The sequence below is a fragment of the Phyllobates terribilis genome, unplaced genomic scaffold (genome assembly GCF_046119375.1).
Source record: "Phyllobates terribilis strain yellow unplaced genomic scaffold, ASM4611937v1 Scaffold_98__1_contigs__length_5973952, whole genome shotgun sequence".
Taxonomy (NCBI): Eukaryota; Metazoa; Chordata; class Amphibia; order Anura; family Dendrobatidae; genus Phyllobates; species Phyllobates terribilis.
The window spans coordinates 3,623,815-3,647,195 of NW_027362858.1; the positions used below are offsets into that span (position 1 = coordinate 3,623,815).

Genomic DNA, 23,381 nt, shown 5'->3' on the forward strand with positions numbered 1-23,381 from the left:
CGGAGCAGAGCCGTGTGTGTGCGAGGTGTACGGAGCAGAGCCGCGTGTGTACGAGGTGTACGGAGCAGAGCCGTGTGTGTACGAGGTGTACGGAGCGGAGCCGCGTGTGTACGAGGTGTACGGAGCAGAGCCGCGCGTCTACGAGGTGTACGGAGCAGAGCCGTGTGTGTACGAGGCGTACGGAGCAGAGCCGTGTGTGTACGAGGTGTTCGGAGCGGAGCCGTGCGTGTACGAGGTGTACGGAGCGGAGCCTAGTGTGTACGGAGCGGACCTGCGCGTGTACGAGGTGTACGGAGCAGAGCCGCGTGTGTACGAGGTGTACGGAGCGGAGCCGCGAGTGTACGAGGCGTACGGAGCGGAGCCGCGCGTGTACGAGGCGTACGGAGCGGAGCCGCGAGTGTACGAGGCGTACGGAGCGGAGCCGCGTGTGTACGAGGTGTACAGAGCGGAGCCATGTGTGTACGAGGTGTACGGAGCGGAGCCGAGCGTGTACGAGGTGTACGGAGTGGAGCCGTGCGTGTACGAGGTGTACGGAGCAGAGCCGCGTGTGTACGAGGTGTACAGAGCGGAGGCATGTGTGTACGAGGTGTACGGAGCGGAGCCGAGCGTGTACGAGGTGTACGGAGCGGAGCCGTGCGTGTACGAGGTGTACGGAGCGGAGCCGCGTGTGTACAAGGTGTACGGAGCAGAGCCGCGTGTGTACGAAGTGTACGGAGCAGAGCCGCGTGTGTACGAGGTGTACGAAGCAGAGCCGCGTGTATGAGGTGTACGAAGCAGAGCTGTGTGTGTACGAGGCGTACGGAGCAAAGCCGTGTGTGTACGAGGCGTACGGAGCAGAGCCGTGTGTGTACGAGGTGTTCGGAGCGGAGCCGTGCGTGTACGAGGTGTACGGAGCGGAGCCTAGTGTGTACGGAGCGGAGCCACGCGTGTACGAGGTATACTGAGCAGAGCTGCGTGTGTACGAGGTGTACGAAGCAGAGCCGCGTGTACGAGGTGTACGAAGCAGAGCCGTGTGTGTACGAGGCGTACGGAGCAGAGCCGTGTGTGTACGAGGCGTACGGAGCAGAGCCGTGTGTGTACGAGGTGTTCGCAGCGGAGCCGTGCGTGTACGAGGTGTATGGAGCGGAGCCTAGTGTGTACGGAGCGGAGCCACGCGTGTACGAGGTATACTGAGCAGAGCCGCGTGTGTACGAGGTGTACGGAGCAGAGCCGCGTGTGTACGAGGCGTACGGAGCAGAGCCGTGTGTGTACGAGGTGTACGAAGCGGAGCCGCGTGTGTACGAGGTGTGCGGAGCGGAGCCGCGTGTGTACGAGGTGTACGGAGCAGAGCTGCGTGTGTACGATGTGTACGGAGCAGAGCCGCGTGTGTACGAGGCGTACGGAGCAGAGCCGCGTGTGTACGAGGCGTACGGAGCGGAGCCGCGTGTGTACGAGGTGTGCGGAGCGGAGCCGCGTGTGTACGAGGTGTACGGAGCAGAGCTGCGTGTGTACGATGTGTACGGAGCGGAGCTGCGTGTGTACGAGGTATACGGAGCGGAGCCGTGTGTGTACGAGGTGTACAGAGCGGAGCCGTGTGTGTACGAGGTGTACAGAGCGGAGCCGCGTGTGTACGAGGTGTACGGAGCGGAGCCATGTGTGTACGAGGTGTACGGAGCGGAGCCGAGCGTGTACGAGGTGTGCGGAGCGGAGCCGCGTGTGTACGAGGTGTACGGAGCAGAGCCACGTGTGTACGAGGTGTACGGAGCAGAGCCGCGTGTGTACGAGGCGTACGGAGCAGAGCCGCGTGTGTACGAGGCGTACGGAGCGGAGCCGCGTGTGTACGAGGTGTGCGGAGCGGAGCCGCGTGTGTACGAGGTGTACGGAGCAGAGCTGCGTGTGTACGATGTGTACGGAGCGGAGCTGCGTGTGTACGAGGTATACGGAGCGGAGCCTCGTGTTTACGAAGTGTACGAAGCAGAGCCTCGTGTGTACTAAGTGTACGGAGCAGAGCCGCGTGTGTACGAGGTGTACGAAGCAGAGCCGCGTCTACGAGGTGTACGGAGCAGAGCCGTGTGTGTACGAGGCGTACGGAGCAGAGCCGTGTGTGTACGAGGTGTTCGGAGCGGAGCCGTGCGTGTACGAGGTGTACGGAGCGGAGCCTAGTGTGTACGGAGCGGACCTGCGCGTGTACGAGGTGTACGGAGCAGAGCCGCGTGTGTACGAGGTGTACGGAGCGGAGCCGCGCGTGTACGAGGCGTACGGAGCGGAGCCGCGCGTGTACGAGGCGTACGGAGCGGAGCCGCGCGTGTACGAGGCGTACGGAGCGGAGCCGCGCGTGTACGAGGCGTACGGAGCGGAGCCGCGAGTGTACGAGGCGTACGGAGCGGAGCCGCGTGTGTACGAGGTGTACGTAGCGGAGCCGCGTGTGTACAAGGTGTACAGAGCGGAGCCATGTGTGTACGAGGTGTACGGAGCGGAGCCGAGCGTGTACGAGGTGTACGGAGTGGAGCCGTGCGTGTACGAGGTGTACGGAGCAGAGCCGCGTGTGTACGAGGTGTACAGAGCGGAGCCATGTGTGTACGAGGTGTACGAAGCGGAGCCGAGCGTGTACGAGGTGTACGGAGCGGAGCCGTGCGTGTACGAGGTGTACGGAGCGGAGCCGCGTGTGTACAAGGTGTACGGAGCAGAGCCGCGTGTGTACGAGGTGTACGGAGCAGAGCCGCGTGTGTACGAGGTGTACGAAGCAGAGCCGCGTGTACGAGGTGTACGAAGCAGAGCTGTGTGTGTACGAGGCGTACGGAGCAAAGCCGTGTGTGTACGAGGCGTACGGAGCAGAGCCGTGTGTGTACAAGGTGTTCGGAGCGGAGCCGTGCGTGTACGAGGTGTACGGAGCGGAGCCTAGTGTGTACGGAGCGGAGCCACGCGTGTACGAGGTATACTGAGCAGAGCTGCGTGTGTACGAGGTGTACGAAGCAGAGCCGTGTGTGTACGAGGCGTACGGAGCAGAGCCGTGTGTGTACGAGGCGTACGGAGCAGAGCCGTGTGTGTACGAGGTGTTCGCAGCGGAGCCGTGCGTGTACGAGGTGTATGGAGCGGAGCCTAGTGTGTACGGAGCGGAGCCACGCGTGTACGAGGTATACTGAGCAGAGCCGCGTATGTACGAGGCGTACGGAGCAGAGCCGCGTGTGTACGAGGCGTACGGAGCAGAGCCGTGTGTGTACGAGGTGTACGGAGCGGAGTCGCGAGTGTACGAGGTGTACGGAGCGGAGCCGCGCGTGTACGAGGTATACTGAGCAGAGCCGCGTGTGTACGAGGTATACTGAGCAGAGCCGTGTGTGTACGAGGCGTACGGAGCAGAGTCGCGTGTGTACGAGGCGTACGGAGCAGAGCCGTGTGTACGAGGTGTACGGAGCGGAGCCGCAAGTGTACGAGGTGTACGGAGCGGAGCCGCACGTGTACGAGGTGTACGGAGCGGAGCCGCGTGTGTACGAGGCGTACGGAGCGGAGCCGCGCGTGTACGAGGCGTACGGAGCTGAGCCGCGTGTGTACGAGGCGTACGGAGCAGAGCCGAGCGTGTACGAGGCGTACGGAGCAGAGCCGAGCGTGTACGAGGCGTACGGAGCAGAGCCGAGCGTGTACGAGGCGTACGGAGCAGAGCCGAGCGTGTACGAGGCGTACGGAGCAGAGCCGCGCGTGTACGAGGTGTACGGAGCAGAGCCGCGTGTGTACGTGGTGTACGGAGCGGAGCCGAGCGTGTACGAGGTGTACGGAGCAGAGCCGAGCGTGTACGAGGTGTACGGAGCAGAGCCGCGTGTGTACGAGGTGTATGGAGCGGAGTCGAGCGTGTACGAGGCGTATACGGAGCGGAGCCGCGCGTGTACGAGGCGTACGGAGCGGAGCCGAGCGTGTACGAGGCGTACGGAGCAGAGCTGCGTGTGTACGTGGTGTACGGAGCGGAGCCGAGCGTGTACGAGGTGTAGGGAGCAGAGCTGAGCGTGTACGAGGTGTACGGAGCAGAGCTGCGTGTGTACGAGGTGTACGGAGAGGAGCTGCGTGTGTACGAGGTATACGGAGCGGAGCCGCGTGTGTACGAGGTATACGGAGAGGAGCCGTGTGTGTACGAGGTATACGAAGCGGAGCCGCGTGTGTACGAGGTGTACGGAGCGGAGCCATGTGTGTACGAGGTGTACGGAGCGGATCCGAGCGTGTACGAGGTGTACGGAGCGGAGCCGTGCGTGTACGAGGTGTACGGAGCAGAGCCGCGTGTGTACAAGGTGTACGGAGCAGAGCTGCGTGTGTACGAGGTGTACGGAGCGGAGCTGCGTGTGTACGAGGTGTACGGAGCGGAGCCGTGTGTGTACGAGGTGTACGGAGCGGAGCCGCGTGTGTACGAGGTGTACGGAGCGGAGCCGCGTGTGTACGAGGTCTACGGAGCAGAGCCGCGCGTGTACGAGGCGTACGGAGCGGAGCCGCGCGTGTACGAGGTGTACGGAGCCGCGTGTGTACGAGGCGTACGGAGCGGAGCCGCGTGTGTTCGAGGTGTACGGAGCAGAGCTGCGTGTGTACGAGGTGTACGGAGCGGAGCTGCGTGTGTACGAGGTGTACGGAGCGGAGCCGTGTGTGTACGAGGTGTACGGAGCGGAGCCGCGTGTGTACGAGGTGTACGGAGCGGAGCCATGTGTGTACGAGGTGTACGGAGCGGAGCCGAGCGTGTACGAGGTGTACGGAACGGAGCCGTGCGTGTACGAGGTGTACGGAGCGGAGCCGCGTGTGTACAAGGTGTACGGAGCAGAGCCGCGTGTGTACGAAGTGTACGGAGCAGAGCCGCGTGTGTACGAGGTGTACGAAGCAGAGCCGCGTGTACGAGGTGTACGGAGCAGAGCCGTGTGTGTACGAGGCGTACGGAGCAGAGCCGTGTGTGTTTACGAGGCGTACGGAGCAGAGCCGTGTGTGTACGAGGTGTTCGGAGCGGAGCCGTGCGTGTACGAGGTGTACGGAGCGGAGCCTAGTGTGTACGGAGCGGAGCCGCGCGTTTACGAGGTATACTGAGCAGAGCCGCGTGTGTACGAGGTGTACGGAGCAGAGCCGCGTGTGTACGAGGTGTACGGAGCAGAGCCGCGTGTGTACGAGGCGTACGGAGCAGAGCCGTGTGTGTACGAGGTGTACGGAGCGGAGCCGCGAGTGTACGAGGTGTACGGAGCGGAGCCGCGCGTGTACGAGGCGTACGGAGCGGAGCCGCGTGTGTACGAGGCGTACGGAGCGGAGCCGCGTGTGTACGAGGCGTACGGAGCGGAGCCGCGTGTGTACGAGGTGTACGGAGCGGAGCCGCGTGTACGAGGTGTACGGAGCGGAGCCGAGCGTGTACGAGGTGTACGGAGCGGAGCCGAGCGTGTACGAGGCGTACGGAGCAGAGCCGTGTGCGTACAAGGTGTATGGAGCGGAGCCTAGTGTGTACGGAGCGGAGCCGCGCATGAACGAGGTATACGGAGCAGAGCCGCGTGTGTACGAGGCGTACAGAGCAGAGCCGTGTGTGTACGAGGCGTACGGAGCAGAGCCGTGCGTGTACGAGGTGTACGGAGCAGAGCCGTGTGTGTGCGAGGCGTACGGAGCGGAGCAGTGTGTGTACGAGGTGTACAGAGCAGAGCCGCTTGTGTACAAGGTGTACGGAGCGGAGCCGCGTGTGTACGAGGTGTACGGAGCAGAGCCGTGTGTGTACGAGGCGTACGGAGCAGAGCCGTGTGTGTACGAGGCGTACGGAGCAGAGCCGTGTGTGTGCGAGACGTACGGAGAGAGCCGTGTGTGTACGCGGTGTTCGGAGCCGTGCGTGTACGAGGTGTACGGAGCGGAGCCTAATGTGTACGGAGCGGAGCCGCGCGTGTACGAGGTATGCTGAGCAGAGCCGCGTGTGTACGAGGTGTACGGAGCAGAGCCGCGTTTGTACGAGGCGTACGGAGCAGAGCCGTGCGTGTACGAGGTGTACGGAGCGGAGCCGCGCGTGTACGAGGTATACGGAGCGGAGCCGTGTGTGTACGAGGTGTACGGAGCGGAGCCGCGTGTGTACAAGGTGTACGGAGCGGAGCCGCGTGTGTACGAGGTGTACGGAGCAGAGCCGCGTGTGTACGAGGTGTACGGAGCAGAGCCGCGCATGTACGAGGTGTACGGAGCGGAGCCGCGTGTGTACGAGGTGTACGGAGCAGAGCCGCGTGTGTACGACGTGTACGGAGCGGAGCCGCGTGTGTACGAGGTGTACGTAGCGGAGTCGCGTGTGTATGAGGTGTTCGGAGCGGAGCCGCGCGTGTACGAGGTGTACGGAGCGGAGCCGCGTGTGTACGAGGCGTACGGAGCGGAGCCGCGCGTGTACGAGGTGTACGGAGCCGCGTGTGTACGAGGCGTACGGAGCGGAGCCGCGTGTGTTCGAGGTGTACGGAGCAGAGCTGCGTGTGTACGAGGTGTACGGAGCGGAGCTGCGTGTGTACGAGGTGTACGGAGCGGAGCCGTGTGTGTACGAGGTGTACGGAGCGGAGCCGCGTGTGTACGAGGTGTACGGAGCGGAGCCGCGTGTGTACGAGGTCTACGGAGCAGAGCCGCGTGTGTACGAGGTCTACGGAGCAGAGCCGCGCGTGTACGAGGCGTACGGAGCGGAGCCGCGCGTGTACGAGGTGTACGGAGCCGCGTGTGTACGAGGCGTACGGAGCGGAGCCGCGTGTGTTCGAGGTGTACGGAGCAGAGCTGCGTGTGTACGAGGTGTACGGAGCGGAGCTGCGTGTGTACGAGGTGTACGGAGCGGAGCCGTGTGTGTACGAGGTGTACGGAGCGGAGCCGCGTGTGTACGAGGTGTACGGAGCGGAGCCATGTGTGTACGAGGTGTACGGAGCGGAGCCGAGCGTGTACGAGGTGTACGGAACGGAGCCGTGCGTGTACGAGGTGTACGGAGCGGAGCCGCGTGTGTACAAGGTGTACGGAGCAGAGCCGCGTGTGTACGAAGTGTACGGAGCAGAGCCGCGTGTGTACGAGGTGTACGAAGCAGAGCCGCGTGTACGAGGTGTACGGAGCAGAGCCGTGTGTGTACGAGGCGTACGGAGCAGAGCCGTGTGTGTTTACGAGGCGTACGGAGCAGAGCCGTGTGTGTACGAGGTGTTCGGAGCGGAGCCGTGCGTGTACGAGGTGTACGGAGCGGAGCCTAGTGTGTACGGAGCGGAGCCGCGCGTTTACGAGGTATACTGAGCAGAGCCGCGTGTGTACGAGGTGTACGGAGCAGAGCCGCGTGTGTACGAGGTGTACGGAGCAGAGCCGCGTGTGTACGAGGCGTACGGAGCAGAGCCGTGTGTGTACGAGGTGTACGGAGCGGAGCCGCGAGTGTACGAGGTGTACGGAGCGGAGCCGCGCGTGTACGAGGCGTACGGAGCGGAGCCGCGTGTGTACGAGGCGTACGGAGCGGAGCCGCGTGTGTACGAGGCGTACGGAGCGGAGCCGCGTGTGTACGAGGTGTACGGAGCGGAGCCGCGTGTACGAGGTGTACGGAGCGGAGCCGAGCGTGTACGAGGTGTACGGAGCGGAGCCGAGCGTGTACGAGGTGTACGGAGCGGAGCCGTGTGTGTACGAGGTGTACGGAGCGGAGCCACGTGTGTACGAGGTGTACGGAGCAGAGCCGCGTGTGTACGAGGTGTACGAAGCAGAGCCGCGTGTACGAGGTGTACGGAGCAGAGCCGTGTGTGTACGGAGCAGAGCCGTGTGTGTACGAGGCGTACGGAGCAGAGCCGTGTGTGTACGAGGTGTTCGGAGCGGAGCCGTGCGTGTACGAGGTGTACAGAGCGGAGCCTAGTGTGTACGGAGCGGAGCCACGCATGTACGAGGTATACTGAGCAGAGCCGCGTGTGTACGAGGTGTACGGAGCAGAGCCGCGTGTGTACGAGGCGTACGGAGCAGAGCCGTGTATGTACGAGGTGTACGGAGCGGAGCCGCGTGTGTACGAGGTGTACGGAGCGGAGCCGCGCGTGTACGAGGGGTACGGAGCGGAGCCGCGTGTGTACGAGGCGTACGGACCTGAGCCATGTGTGTACGAGGTGTACGGAGCGTAGCCGTGCATGTACGAGGTGCACTGAGCAGAGCCGTGTGTGTACGAGGTGTATGGAGCAGAGCCGCGTGTGTACGAGGCGTACGGAGCAGAGCCGTGTGTGTACGAGGTGTACGGATCGGAGCCGTGCATGTACGAGGTATACTGAGCAGAGCCGCTTGTATACATGGTGTACGGAGCAGAGCTGTGTGTGTACGAGGCGTACGGAGCAGCGCCATGTGTGTACGAGGTGTACGGAGCGGAGCCGTGCGTGTACGAGGTATACGGAGCGGAGCCTAGTGTGTACGGAGCGGAGCCACGCGTGTACGAGGTGTACGGAGCAGAGCCACGCGTGTACGAGGTGTACGGAGCAGAGACGCGCGTGTACGAGGTGTACAGAGCAGAGCCGCGTGTGTACGTGGTGTACTGAGCAGAGCCGCGTTTGTACGAGGCGTACGAAGCAGAGCCCTGTGTGTACAAGGTGTACGGAGCGGAGCCTAGTGTGTATGGAGCGGAGCCGCGCATGAACGAGGTATACAGAGCAGAGCCGCGTGTGTACGAGGCGTACAGAGCAGAGCCGTGTGTGTACGAGGCGTACGGAGCAGAGCCGTGTGTGTACGAGGCGTACGGAGCAGAGCCGTGTGTGTACGAGGCATACGGAGCAGAGCCGTGTGTGTACGAGGTGTTCGGAGCGGAGCCGTGCGTGTACGAGGTGTACGGAGCGGAGCCTAGTGTGTACGGAGCGGAGCCGCGCGTTTACGAGGTATACTGAGCAGAGCCGTGCGTGTACGAGGTGTACGGAGCGGAGCCGCGCGTGTGTACGAGGTGTACGGAGCAGAGCCGTGCGTGTACGAGGTGTACGGAGCGGAGCCTTGCGTGTACGGGGCGTACGGAGCTGAGCCGCGCGTGTACGGGGCGTACGGAGCTGAGCCGCGCGTGTACGGGGCGTACGGAGCTGAGCCGCGCGTGTACGGGGCGTACGGAGCTGAGCCGCGCGTGTACGGGGCGTACGGAGCTGAGCCGCGCGTGTACGGGGCGTACGGAGCTGAGCCGCGCGTGTACGGGGCGTACGGAGCTGAGCCGCGCGTGTACGGGGCGTACGGAGCTGAGCCGCGCGTGTACGGGGCGTACGGAGCTGAGCCGCGCGTGTACGGGGCGTACGGAGCTGAGCCGCGCGTGTACGGGGCGTACGGAGCTGAGCCGCGCGTGTACGGGGCGTACGGAGCTGAGCCGCGCGTGTACGGGGCGTACTTAGCTGAGCCGCGCGTGTACGGGGCGTACGGAGCTGAGCGGCGCGTGTACGGGATGTACGGAGCTGAGCCGCGCGTGTACGGGGCGTACTTAGCTGAGCCGCGCGTGTACGGGGCGTACGGAGCTGAGCCGCGCGTGTACGGGGTGTACGGAGCTGAGCCGCGCGTGTACGGGGCGTACGGAGCTGAGCCGCGCATGTACGGGGCGTACGAAGCTGAGCCGCGCGTGTACGGGGCTTACGGAGCTGAGCCGCGCGTGTACGGGGCTTACGGAGCGGAGCTGTGTGTACGAGGTGTACGGAGCGGAGCTGCTTGTATATGAGGTGTACGGAGCGGCCAATAGCAAAGCCCTCGAGGTGTGAAGAACATACGACCCCCTAAAGTGACCCCATTTCGGACACTGTACCCACGAGGGAAGTCATCTGAGGGTGTAATGGACGTTCTTACGTTCTTATCCCACAGGTGTGTCACTGATTTCTTTACCGCTCGTTTGTGTGTAAATAATATTACATTTGTTCAGAGCCGCAGCAAGGGGTTCAGCCAGGGGTGGACACACCGCCGATGCAGCTGCACCCGGGCCCAGAGGTGAAGGGGGGCCCATGCAGGAAGGGGCGCAGTGCTCAGGCAGTAGACCACGCAGCTGCTATGGGGCCCCTTGACTGAGGGCTGATGCTGCTTAACCCCGTCCACCCATAATGATTTTTGATACCCTGGGCAGAGTGCGGGCATTGAAAAATGGGGCATGTCATGCAGGAGAGAGGCTGCTGGCCAATGAATACTTCCCCATCAGACTGATGAGAGCGCTCATTGGCTGCTGTGTCTGTCCTCCTGCAGGGTCTTACAGGGGGTCTTCTGCCTCCTGCTGTTCTTTTGCCAGCAGCATTTCCTCAAAGAGGGGGGAGGAGAGTCCACAGCATCGGACAGCACGCAGGGGCAGAAAGCTGAAATCAGTCCTGCCTGCTGTGTCCCCTCCTCCACAGTGGGCTCTACAGCCCTCTCCAGAAGACCTTAATATCATAAAAGATTAGTATATGAGTGCATGTATATGTGTGCAGGGCTGCCACCAGTAATTTCAGACCCCATACTGGCAAAAAAATTTCGGGCACCCTTGAGGCTCCGCCCAGGCTCCACCCCAGCTCCACCTCGACTCCTCGAACCTTCCACAGTCACACCGCCCACTCTTGGAAAAACTCCATTTCTGCACCACATCCTTATCAATCACACATTAAGTGTATGTGCCCACGCTCAGGAGACGCCTGTGGCCCCGAAGCTGCGGGATAGTCGTGCGGCTTCTGCCCTCATTTTATGCAATTGAGTGGCGCGATTTGTTTTTTTGTACATGCGGAGTTTCTTCATAAATGTTATTCTGTGGAGAAAGTCCACATGTGGACCCGCAAGACAAATTGACATGTTGCGGGTCTGAAAGACGCGACGCATGTCAGTTTCCGTAGGTGATCCATAGGTGCACAGAGTCCCATAGTGGACATGGGATTTCTAGAAATCCTATCCATTATGCTGTAACACCTGGCCGCTGCAGGTTTGATGCTGCATAAGCACGCAGTGTCAAACCCACAGTGGCTCCTGTCCATGTGCACATACCCTAACAGTTCCCATGGAACACCATATCACATACATAGCAGCAGCTTTTGTTTGGCCAAAAGATTTTGTAAGCCGCCGCCACGACAAGGTAAACTCTTCTGTCCGGGCCCTACTCTACTCTAACCTATTAAACATTTCTTAAAATATCCAGTACTCTATTTAGGTATATTTTTCTTTATTTTTCTTTAAGGGAATGTGTCACATACATTTTTTCAAATAATATCACATACAAATGGACAAAAACCGTCACACCATGGCCGGACTACATATTACCACCACAAAGTGACCAAATAATACCACATACAAAGAATACTGACACACCATGACTAGACCACATATTATCACCACATAGTGACCAAATAATACTACATACAAGGAGCAAATACCACCACACCATGACCAGACCACATATTACCACCAGATAGTGACCAAATAATACTACATACAAGGAACATAGAATTAAACCTCATACTCTTGTTCATGCATATTTGTATCCCACCCTGTATATAAACTGTTTATTGCAGGAAATTCGTGTGAAAACCACCGATGTTAGGAAATATACCCGCATCTGATCTGGTGCAAAGTATAATATCCTGGCAAAGGATCATAGAGCTGCAGATATACCGAGCATTATCAGTCATATCAACGGGAGGCAAATAGATGCATCATTGTAAAACAGACAAAACAAGTATGTACAAAACACTGGTGAGATTAATGTAGAACATTGCAATGGTGAATCAGATTAGATGGAATGTACAAATCCATGATATCCAAGAGCTGAATGTATAACAGATCAATGGCAATGGGAGACGTCTGCATAGAGTCTGATGGAAAACCTGATCGTGAGGCTATAGGTATAGCAAGCATTTCTATCTGTATCAATGAAAAACAGATTGTCATGGAAGTATTGAAAATCTTTTTCTTCTCCCCTGTCATAGATATTAAGAAGTCTCTCTCTCAGACTCTTCTTCTCTCCTCCCCTATAGTAATTGTCCATGGGAGAAGAGCTGACACTTTGGCCAGTGATCTCTATGCAAATCAACACACACATGAGAAGGGCCTTGCAAGCAAATGCTGGCCCAAAAGCTGCTACCAAACCCAATTAACACAGGCTTGTGATAGATTTACAGCTAACTGAGAAGGTTGTATTCCCAGTGCTTGAAAGGGAATGTAACAAAGGCCTGCAGACGGCCAAAAGCCGATATGAAATAACTAAAGTTCCATATGTCCGATAATAATGGGGCCTATATTTTGGGTGGCAGGGTCCGCTAAGGAACAATATGGATATTTAACCGTCGCTGTAAGCCCCTCTAGGGAGCTGTGGCGCAAAAGTTACAAAATAGAAGACGGCAGCTATACCGTGTGTGGTCTCTGGAGAAAGGTAAAATCATAACGGAAAATATGGTATCACTTTCGGGCCTCTACGATCAACCCACGATAAGTTATTGCAAAAAAAAAGATATCTAATAAAAATATGAAGGCTGGAGACTAGCCCCCGTGATGTCATCACAGGGGGTATATGGGCAGGTCTCACTTAGGCATAAAAGAATCCACAGAGGATGGATCAGTACTTATGTTGGAAGTTACATAGTTTGTGTAGCACGGGTCACATTCGCTGAACGGCATCGGGAGTGCTTCCCTCCACCTATACTGAGTCATCTCTGCGAACTGTATAGAGTAAGTTGAGAATTGGAAGACACATTACTGTAATGTGTTGCCTGACAAAGGTTTTCTATAGAGTGTGGTGTCCACTTTATGAGATGTTACTATCCCTGTCAGGAAAATATCCAGAAATGGAGTGGAAATCAAAGGTTCACTGACAGTGAATTTTAAATTTAAGGAATAAGAATTCAAATACAAAACAAATTGTGACACTAACTGGGGGTCACCTCTCCATACCAAAAGTACATCATCAGCATATCTACCAAACAAATAAATGTGCTAAAAAAATGGATTATCATCAGAAAAAATGTAGATTTCTTCCCACCACGACATGTACAGAAAAGCCAAAGATGGTGAGAATTTGGAGCCCATGGGGGCTCCAAGTACTTGTAAATAATATTTAGAATCAAACATAAAATTGTTGTGGGACAACAAATATTTTATGTTATAATGAACCTTTTTAAATTCACAGAATATCCACTATATTTATTTAAATGGTGTTGAACAGCAATGATGGCCAATGCGTGAGGGATGGAGGAATACAGGTTGACAACATTACTGGTGACAAACCTATATTCTTCCTGCCACACAAACCTGTCAAAAACCCTCAGGACAGACGTAGTATCTTTCACATAGCCTGGTGTTTGAATAACCAGAGGATACAAATGTTCACCAGCCATTGGCTTAAATTCTCATTCAATGAACCCATACCCGAGATAATAGGGCGAAGGGTGGGGGGGAGATAACCTTGTGTGTTTTGGGGAGCCCATGAAAAATGGGATAATCAGGTAACAGCCAGCGCTGAATTTTGTTATTAAACGCCGACAAATAAATGCCTTCCTCCAGAATAGTGGACAACATTGTTTTATACAAATTGGTAGGATTCATAGAGAGCACCGGAGCAGATTTCATATATCAACAGTTCTAATAGCACATACTCCGGGGCATCAAAACATTTTGTGTCCATAGAGAATAATGATCTCACACATTGTTCTTTCTTTGGTCTTGAAAAAGTTAATTATCCGGTAAGGGGTGGAAACAGACAGAAACACCTTAATATGCGTGAAGCCTTCTGGATCTGACGTGTAAATACTAAATACCCTTCGGGTAATGAATTTCCGCAATGACCGGTTTTACATCTATTGATGAAATTCATACTGGTTTATTCCCAGCAGACATCTATATGGTGACATTCCAGGTTTTCTGAATTTATTTTGTGTTTTTCCGGTTATTATTTGCCGGTGTACTTATTTTCCTTTCTGTATATTGCGCTATCATCGCTGATTCATCTTCGCAGAACGCACATAAATGATGCAAATATCTTATAGATTTTTCAGCAATGACGGAGTATTTCCATTCAATGTTCTGCAGCTTATTTATCTTCCATTTCTCATATATTTATTTTTGTCAGTTTTTTCGCAATATAATCCAATGATTTGTTTTTCGTTGATACAGATAGAAATTCCCGCTACATCCACAGCTTCACGATTCAGTTCTGCATCAGATATTTGTTTTTGTGAGTTTTATTATAATGTAATTACCTGTTTTTCGTTGATACAGATAGAAATGCTTGCTCCATCTATAGCCTCACGATCAGGTTCTCCATCAGACTCTATGCAGACGTCTCCCATTGCCATTGATCTGTTATACATCCAGCTCTTGGATATCATGGATTTGTACGCTCCATCTAATCTGATTCGCCATTACAATGCTCCACAGTAATTGATTCGCCATTACAATGCTCCACAATAATCTGATTCGCCATTACAATGCTCCACAGTAATCTGATTCGCCATTACAATGCTCCACAGTAATCTGATTCGCCATTACAATGCTCCACAATAATCTGATTCGCCATTACAATGCTCCACAGTAATCTGATTCGCCATTACAATGCTCCACAGTAATCTGATTCGCCATTACAATGCTCCACAGTAATCTCACCAGTGTTCTGTACTTGTTCTTGTCTGTTTTACAATGATGCATCTATTTGCCTCCCGTTGATATGACAGATAATGCTCGGTATATCTGCGGCTCTATGATCCTTTGCCAGGATATTATACTTTGCACCAGATCAGATGCGGGTGGATTTCCTCAATTTTGATTTGCATAATTTTTTCCCCTCTATATGTTCATTGTTATAGGTTTATAGTTTCTCCATATTGGTTATTGTGCATATTATTTTATATTATATTTTTACGTGTCAGATCGATAAGAACAATATTTCTATTCACAATTTAGACACTGATGCGTTTTCTCTGTTTATTGGACATTGTTATTGCGATGCTCTATACTGAATCTATCATCCATCTCATGTACAGTATACATGTTCCTGTCCCTCTATAATCAGTATATCCTTCCACCTTCCGTTGCTATAGTTGATGGCATTTGCGATGTTCTGACCCTGTGATCTCACACCTGTACACTTAATCCCGGTGTTGTGTTCCTATATGGGATAATCCCTGGCAACTAACACCGGTGGTCTTCACACAAATGTCCTGCAATAAACAGTTTATATACAGAGGGGGATACGGATATGCATGAATAAGAGGATGAGGTCTAATTCTATCTTATTTTTCACCATCATGGTGTTTTGCATTTCTGGCTTGTTGTGTGACGCTTGCAATGATCATCTTGTCTGTATTTGATCTCGTTGCCTTCAATGTGAACTGTGGCCGGGATTTTCTTCACACCTTTTGCATGTCTAATTGATTTCTCATTTCGTGTCATGTGTCTCCATTGTGCCTGTATATATATATATATGACTTCATTGTCCTTTTCTCATCTGCTATAACTAAGGACACAACCCTAGCGCCAGAAGCGCATAAGAATTTTACATTTTTTTTTTTTTTTTTAAATGATCCAATACATTTTTTTCATATTTTACCTGTTGGAGTGCTGATTTTCTCCTTTTCGTTTTCTTCATATGTCTGTGCTCACCAGCCGGACCGGCACCCTTCAGTGGACTATCTTCACCCTGTTTGGATTCAGCGTTGCAGCTCCCTAACCCTCCCTCCTGTTTCTTCACAATATTGTAACACGTATCCTAGGCCTCGATGTTCCCCATACAAACTTGCTGTTAGAATTGTTGAGACGGGAGAAAAAGGTCTGAGGAACGCAGACCGGAACGGTCTGAAATATATAAAGAAGATCTGGTAAAATGTCCATTTTGATCACACTAATACGACCAAACCAGGACAAGGGTTTCAAGTTATAATTCATTCGATTTTTAACCATTTGTTCAAGGATGGGGGATATAATTTAAAATATACAGATCATCCAAGTTCCCCAGAATTTGTATACCCAGGTACTTAATTGTGTCTTTCTGCCACTTAAAGGGGAAATTAGAAATTAGTTATTGTGTCAGTTCAGGGTTAAAAGTTATGTTCATGGCCTCTGTTTTAGAGTAGTTGACTTTAAAATTGCTTACATGGCCGAGTTATAATTCCTTTATTACAGAGAGAAATGAGATCACTGGGTTTGAAACATAGAGCAACAGCTCATCTGCGCATAGAGCTAGTTTATAGTGATGTGAGTCTATAGTAACTCCACTAATATCTGGATTTGTATGTAATGCTACCGCGAAATGTTCCATCACCAATGTGTATAGGAGAGGTGATAAGGGACAATCTTGTCTCGTCCCCTTTTTAATAGAAAATGTGTCAGATAGTAGGCCGTTTACCCTATCACTTTAGGGTCAGTGTAGAAGGATAGAATTTTAGATAACAAGAAAGAGTCCAACCTAATTTGTGGTAGGGTGCTCTTCAAGAAAGACCAAGGCACTGTGTTGAACGCTTCTTTAGTGTAGGCAGAAACAAGGCACATTGAGATCCCCTGTTTATTGCATGTGAAATTAACAATGTTTTATTTGTATTATCACGAGCTTCTCTGCCCTGATCGTTGCTAACAATTGAGGGTAGACAGTGGGAGAGCCGTGTTGTAATCACTTTAGAGAATATTTTGACGTCTACATTATTTAATGATATTGGAAGAATATTAGGGCAGGCATTTAGTTCTTTTCCAGGCTTTGATGAAACCATTATATGAGCCTTAAGTGATTGGGGGGCAAAACGGGGAGTCTTCTGAGATATTATTGAGCACTTTGGCTAAAAATGGTAATAACAGAGGTGCAAACATGTTACAAAATCTATTATTGAATCCATCTGGCCCAGGGCTCTTCCCGATAGGGAATGATTTATTGGCCTCTCATATCTCCTGTTCAGTGAAAGCTTAGTCTAGTATCTCCTGCTCAGGGGTCTGTAAGAAAGGAACGGCAGTGTCCATAATATATTTATAAATTTTTGTTTCAAGAATATTAGGCGGCATGTCGTGGTGTTGTCCATGAATATTATATAGCGAGCTACAATGGCAACAAAATGCTTCCGCTATGTCAGTGGGGCTATGAATTTATAGTCTTGGTGATCCTTTTATTTTGGATACGTATGTCCTTTGCATCCGTGGATGTAACTTCCTTGTCAATGAGAGACCACATTTATCTGTGAATTCATACGAGAACCTTCACATGTGATCTTGGCATTTTGTATACGTTTGATCTAGTAAAGACCTTCCCTCATTTCTTTTTTTCAATCAGATCATTTTTATTTAACAAAACAAAGAAAGACCAACATTTTGTTTTTTTTTAAATAAACTTTGTGACAAAAAAAATAAAAAGAAAGAAAAACCAGTAAACAATACAAGAACCGGTTTACAATGATATAAATCCCAATATCACTCTATAGTACAATGTTTTGGAATAGTAATTTTACATTTGTACATAAATATCTGAATACTTCCGGACGGCTTATTTTTTTCCCTATTGGGACATCAAAAGAAAAAGAATATATCTAAGAAGGGGCAATTGTGTGGACTGAGACAATTATTATTAGCTGACACCTTAGGTATAAGGATATAAATTCCTGGTTTAATATAAGGAAATGTACAAATGGTCCAGTATAGTATTTCTGAGAAGGTTTTCTGAAGCAATACCTGGGGTAATTAACCATTGCTCCCATATGTGTATAGATTTCTTGAGAGCGTTCCTTTAATATAAGATCCCCTTTCCAAGCATAGAGTGTTATTTATCCTGGATTTTAGTTCTGTTATCGTTGGGGGAGAATTGTCTATCCAATGTAGTGCCAACAACTTTCTGGCTTGGAATAATATTCTTGAGGTAGCTATTGCTATATGGGAGTCTGGGTCTACGTCTTCTCCCAGGAGTCCTAGGATACAGATTTTAGGTTCCAACTGAAGTTGTATCCCAAATACAGATAGTACAAGAGCGATCACCCCATTCCAGTAGTCGCCAATATTTACACATTCCCACATCATATGTATCAGGTGGGCGTCATTTTGATCACATCTAAGACATGCGTCATCCGTTTGTATTTCAATTTTAAATAAAATACTTGGGGATCTATATACCCTATGAATCAGAAGAATTCGGGACAATCTTTGTGACTCCGACAATGAAAGTTTCGGTGTCATTTCAGTATTTTCCCCCATTGCTCCTCAGATAAGGGACCCACATCCTCCTCCCATTTTGTCTTAACTATCAAAGGATATTTATCCAACTATAGGGCCAGTAACTGCCTATAAATAAGGGATATTAGACCTTTTGTATCCACTGCTGTAGCAATGGTACAGTTCTGCTCAAAAGTTTACATACCCCAGCAGAATTAACATCCTCACCTGTGACCTGTTTGCTTGTAATCAGTGTGTGTGCACTGACATTTCTGGATTGTGAGTCATGGGGAAAGCAAAAGAATTTTCAACGGATCTATGGAAAAAGGTAGTTGAACTGTATAACACAGCAAAGGTAGACGAACAAAGATTTCAGCCACAACGGCAAGGAAAATTGTTCTGGATGCAAAGAAAAACCCACAAATAACATCATCTGAAATTCAGGACTCTGAAAACTAGCGGTGTGGCTGTTTCAAGATGCACAATAAGGAGGCACGTGAAGAAAAATGGGCTGCATGGATGAGTCGTCAGAAGAAAGCCATTACTGCGCAAATGCCACAAAGTATCTCACCTAGAATACGCCAAAGAAGCCTCAAAACTTCTGGAACAAGGCAATTTGGAGTGATGAGACCAAAATTTAACTTTTTGGCCACAACCATAAACGTTACATTTGGAGAGAGGTCAACAAGGCCTATGATGAAAGGAACACCTTTCCTACTGTAAAGCACAGAGTTGGATCGCTGATGTTTTGGGGATGTGTGAACTACAAAGGCACAGGAAACTTGGTAAAAGTTGAAGGAAAGATGAATGCAGCACGTTATCAGCAAATACTGAAGATAAATTTTCACTCATCAGCCCGGAAGCTGCACATGGGATGTACTTGGACGTTTCAACATGACAACCATCCAAAACACAAGGCCAAGTCGACCTGTCATTGGCTACAGCAGAACAAAGTGAAGGTTCTGGAGTGGCCATATCAGTCTACTGACCTCAATATCATTGAGTCACTCTGGGGAGATCTCAAGCGCGCAATTCATGCTAGACAGCCCAAGAATTTACAGGAACTGCAGGCTTTTTGCCAAGAAGAATGGGCAGCTTTACCATCTGAGGAAATAAAAAACCTCATCCACAACTACCACAAAAGACTTCAAGCTGTCATTGATGTTAAAGGGGGCAATACACGGTATTAAGAACTGGGGTATGTGAACTTTTGATCAGGGTCATTTGGATGTTTTTGGTTGTCATTAAGATTTAAAAAAGAGAAAACACAGTAGTTTGACAATAAATGGCTTCATCCAACCAATAGCCATGAGTGGAGAAAAAGTTTTTTTGTTATCATTCATATTCTCTGAGACAAGGCCAAGAAAGCAAAAATTCTGCCGGGGTATGTAAACTTTTGTGCACAACTGTATCTAATTATATGCTTAAAGAAATAAGTAATCATCTGAAAACTGTCTCTCTCATCAAGGAAGACTAGATTCATTTCAGGAGCTCATATGATTGGCAGGTTCCTTTTCCATCTGGCTGCATCACCATCAAGTTCCTGATCCACTGAACGCCTTCTGCGACGTGCTGGAACTCTCTGTGGCAATGGTGGAGCAGGTGGCCAGTCAGATATATGGAATGTCCAGGACATCACAAATAGGTCTCATGTTGCTTGGATCTTTGAAAATTTACAGCTAGAATGGGTAGCCCCAGGAGTACATCAGGCCATTTTCCCAGAGGGCATCAAGTAGTGGTTTCAATACCCTTCTTTTAGCAAGTGTCATTCAGGATAGATATGTGAGCAATTATATGCGTTTTCCATTGAAATCACCAGGACCCAACTCCTCTGCTTTCCTCACAATGGCCTCTTTTATATTGAAAAAATGTATGCGACAGGTAATGTCCCTTGGACGCTCAGGATCTGGGCCATGATTGCCTAATGTACGGTGCGCCTTATAAATCTCCACCTCCTTATCAATAGGATCACCAAGGATATTATTGAATAATGATCGCAGTGTTGGCATAATCGCTTGTGCATTGATGCTTTCAGGTATACCCCTTATCCAGATATTATTGTGATTTTCTTGATCATCAACCATATTAAACAGATGGTTTATTTACTGCCTGTGAAGATCCAGTGTTAGTTTCTGAGCATTTTGATGGCCTCTAACCTGGACGACATTATCCTCTAATCTCTGTACCTTGTCAGTAAGCTGTGACAGGATAGAAGTGAGGGGACGTGTTTCAGTATTGTATGTGGTCTCCAGCCTCTGAATATATTGCTCCATATCTTCTTTAGTAGGGATAGATACAATCTGATATACAAATAAGTTATGTTGTTCCCCACATCAGAATAACCTGTGGCTGGGAGGTAAATGTCCCTGTGAAGCAAGCACTGCACAGTGGGGGCTTTGGTGAGCGTACAGGGAGATTTGTGGAGCTGTTTTCTTGTGAGGCCTACATTAAGAGAGAAATTGCTGCAGGACTTACAGGCTGGAGCTGTCTGGCATCATGAGGGTTTAGACTGCTTTTTTTCCATGCTGAGGTGAGGCAGTAATAGCTCCGGAGCAGGAAGATAAGACCTTCCATAAGAAACGCGGCATACCAGGCATGCTGACAGAGGTGGAGGACCTCAGACTAACCTCTGATCTCTTCTTTCTTTCCCATATCGAAAGTCATGTTGGAGGCTGTAAATTGCTTATAATTCCCCCAGGAACACAGTCTGACGAGAGTGCTTTCAATGTGTGCATTCTCTTGGTGCTATGTCCAGGCTATGTCCCTCCTGTTGATGTTCAATACATCCAAAGGCGAGGACAGTGAAGGCGGCGTTGATTGGGCACAGAGCTTGTGTGATGTAACAACTTTATGTGAGCCCCGGGAAAGCAAGTTGTGACACCAATGGAACAGTGCCAGAACGGGAGGTGCGTATGAGTGTTTTTATTTTAACAAGGCCAAACATGAGGAATGAGAAGGAGTTGTCCTAGTAGTGAACAACCCCTTTATGAAGATACAATTTTCGGTTAAAACATTTCCAACATTCTGAACATGAAAAAGATTTCTCCCCAGTATGAGTTCTCTGGTGACCAAGAAGAGATTATTTATTCACAAAACATCTCCCACATTTTGAACATGGAAAAGGCTTCTCAGCTATGTGGGTTCTCTGGTGTTTAACCAAATCGGATTTCTGGTCAAACATTTTCCACATTCTAAGCTGGAAAAAGGGGCTTCTTCTCTGTGTGAGTTCCCTGATGTTTGATAAGACTTGATTTCTCTGTAAAACATTTCCCACATTCTGAACAGGAAAAGGGCTTCTTCCCTGTGTGGGTTCTTAGGTGTATAACAACATTTGATTTCTGGTTAAAACATTTCCCACATTCTGAACAGGAAAAAGGCTTCTTCCCTGTGTGAGTTCTCTGGTGGATAACAAGATGAGCTTTCTGTTTAAAATATTTCCCACATTCTGAACATGAAAAATGCTTCTCCCCTGTGTGTATTCTCTGGTGCTTAACAAAATCTGATTTCTGATTAAAACATTTCCCACATTCTGAACAGGAAAAAGGCTTCTCCCCTGTGTGAATTCTCTGGTGGTTAATAAGATGTGCTTTCCGGTTAAAACATTTCTGATTAAAACACTTCCCACAGTCTGAACAGGAAAATGGCTTCTCCCCTGTGTGAGTATTCTGATGTTTCATAAGACTTGATTTGTCTGTAAAACATTTCCCACATTCTGAACATGAAAAAGGCTTCTCCCCTGTGTGAATTCTCTGGTGGTTATTAAGATGCGCTTTCCGGTTAAAACATTTCCCACATTCTGAACATGAAAAAGGCTTCTCCCCTGTGTGAGTTCTCTGGTGAGTAACAAAATCTAATTTCTGATTAAAACATTTCCCACAATCTGAACAGGAAAATGGCTTCTCCCCTGTGTGAGTATTCTGATGTTTCATAAAATTTGATTTCTGGTTAAAACATTTCCCACATTCTGAACAGGAAAAAGGCTTCTCCCCTGTGTGAGTTCTCTGGTGGCAATCAAGATGCGCTTTCCGGTTAAAACATTTCCCACATTCTAAACATGAAAAAGGCTTCTCCCCTGTGTGAATTCTCTGGTGAGAAACAAGATCTGATATCTGGTTAAAACATTTCCCACACTTGGAACAAGAAAATCTATTCTCCGCTGTGTGAATTTTTTGATATTTAAGGAAAGATTTTTCGAGGGGAAAACTTTTTCTAGGTTCTGAAAGTGAAAATGGCTTCTTTGCTTTAGAAGCAGTTTGTTTTTTAATGCTTATTTTGTGACTTTGATTTTCCTTAGTAATTGATAATGAATCAGAAGACAGGATCTGTTTCAAAGGATCAGATGATAGATCTTTGCTGTGAAGGGATGATGTTATATCTGTAGTAATGGCATTCACTTCAGTTGTATCCTGTGGGATCTCGAGATCATCTGATTTAAAAATTGAAGTTGTCAGCTGTCCCTCTGCTCTCCTGGTATAATCATCTGCTAAGAAAAAAAACAATTATTAATTTTAAATAAAATATCTTTAAAATTTATATTTTTGAACATTTCTACAAACACTCCTTAAAATGCATGTTCTTTAAAAAATTACATTATTCACCAAGACAATGACAGTTCATAGTCTAATAAAGGCTCTTGAAAAGCAACATGGCTTCCATAAACCCATCCAGCAATATCCGCTCTCCCAAAGTCAAATCTCCCCCTCGCTTCTGAGCCTTGCAGTGTGACCAAACCATACTCAGCATCCATGTATTTGGAATTACTATTGTGAGAAGAACCCACTTAATTTACGGTGTGTGTCTCCTGGAGCACAATCTGAGCACTATGTGTTGGGTAATAAAATGACACATTTGCAATTTTCACTCTCCAACATGCACTTCTTGATAATTTCCAGAAAGTGGCTGTGGAATCAAAATAGTCACTTTTGCTATAGACTGAAAAGCTCTGGAGAGGGACAGAAGCGCATACAAAATAGGGCAATTCCGCCTGGTTAGGGATAGGTTATAATCGATGATAGCACTAACCTAAGGCTGTTGTGTGTAGGCACAACACCTATAAGAACATAAAAAGCCGCTGCTGCTGCCCCGTGGCTGGAGGAAAGGTTCTTCCAGAGGTATAATGGTAAAAATGGAAGCTGACACGTTTAGGCGGGCTGGGCTCCGGAAATGAAAAGCCTTGGGATTCCAATACGGTTTGTATTAATACCAACACATTTTCTGTCATAAAAACCAAGCCTCTTGGTTTTATACAGGTGCATCTCACTAAATTAGAATATCATCAAAAAGTTAATTTATTTCAGTTCTTCAATACAAAAAGTGAAACTCATAGTATATAGAGTCATTACAAATAGAGTGATCTATTTCAAGTGTTTATTTCTGTT

General features: G+C 50.2%; 2 protein-coding genes across 9 annotated transcripts in view; both read right to left on the bottom strand.

Annotated features, from left to right (window-relative positions):
• The window catches only part of LOC141198608 (uncharacterized), a 540,563-nt gene that overhangs the window by 85,651 nt on the left and 431,531 nt on the right, over positions 1–23,381 (bottom strand). The window lies entirely within an intron of this gene.
• The window catches only part of LOC141198618 (uncharacterized), a 216,215-nt gene continuing 212,707 nt past the window's right edge, over positions 19,874–23,381 (bottom strand). For 4 of the 5 annotated variants that reach the window (XM_073663053.1, XM_073663054.1, XM_073663051.1 and 1 more), the window contains one exon: positions 19,874–22,486. In XM_073663053.1, coding sequence (XP_073519154.1) covers positions 21,195–22,486 — 1,292 coding nt within the window. In that variant the 3' untranslated portion in view covers positions 19,874–21,194. The remainder of the gene's footprint in view (positions 22,487–23,381) is intronic. The other variant, XM_073663055.1, reaches the window with a different exon arrangement.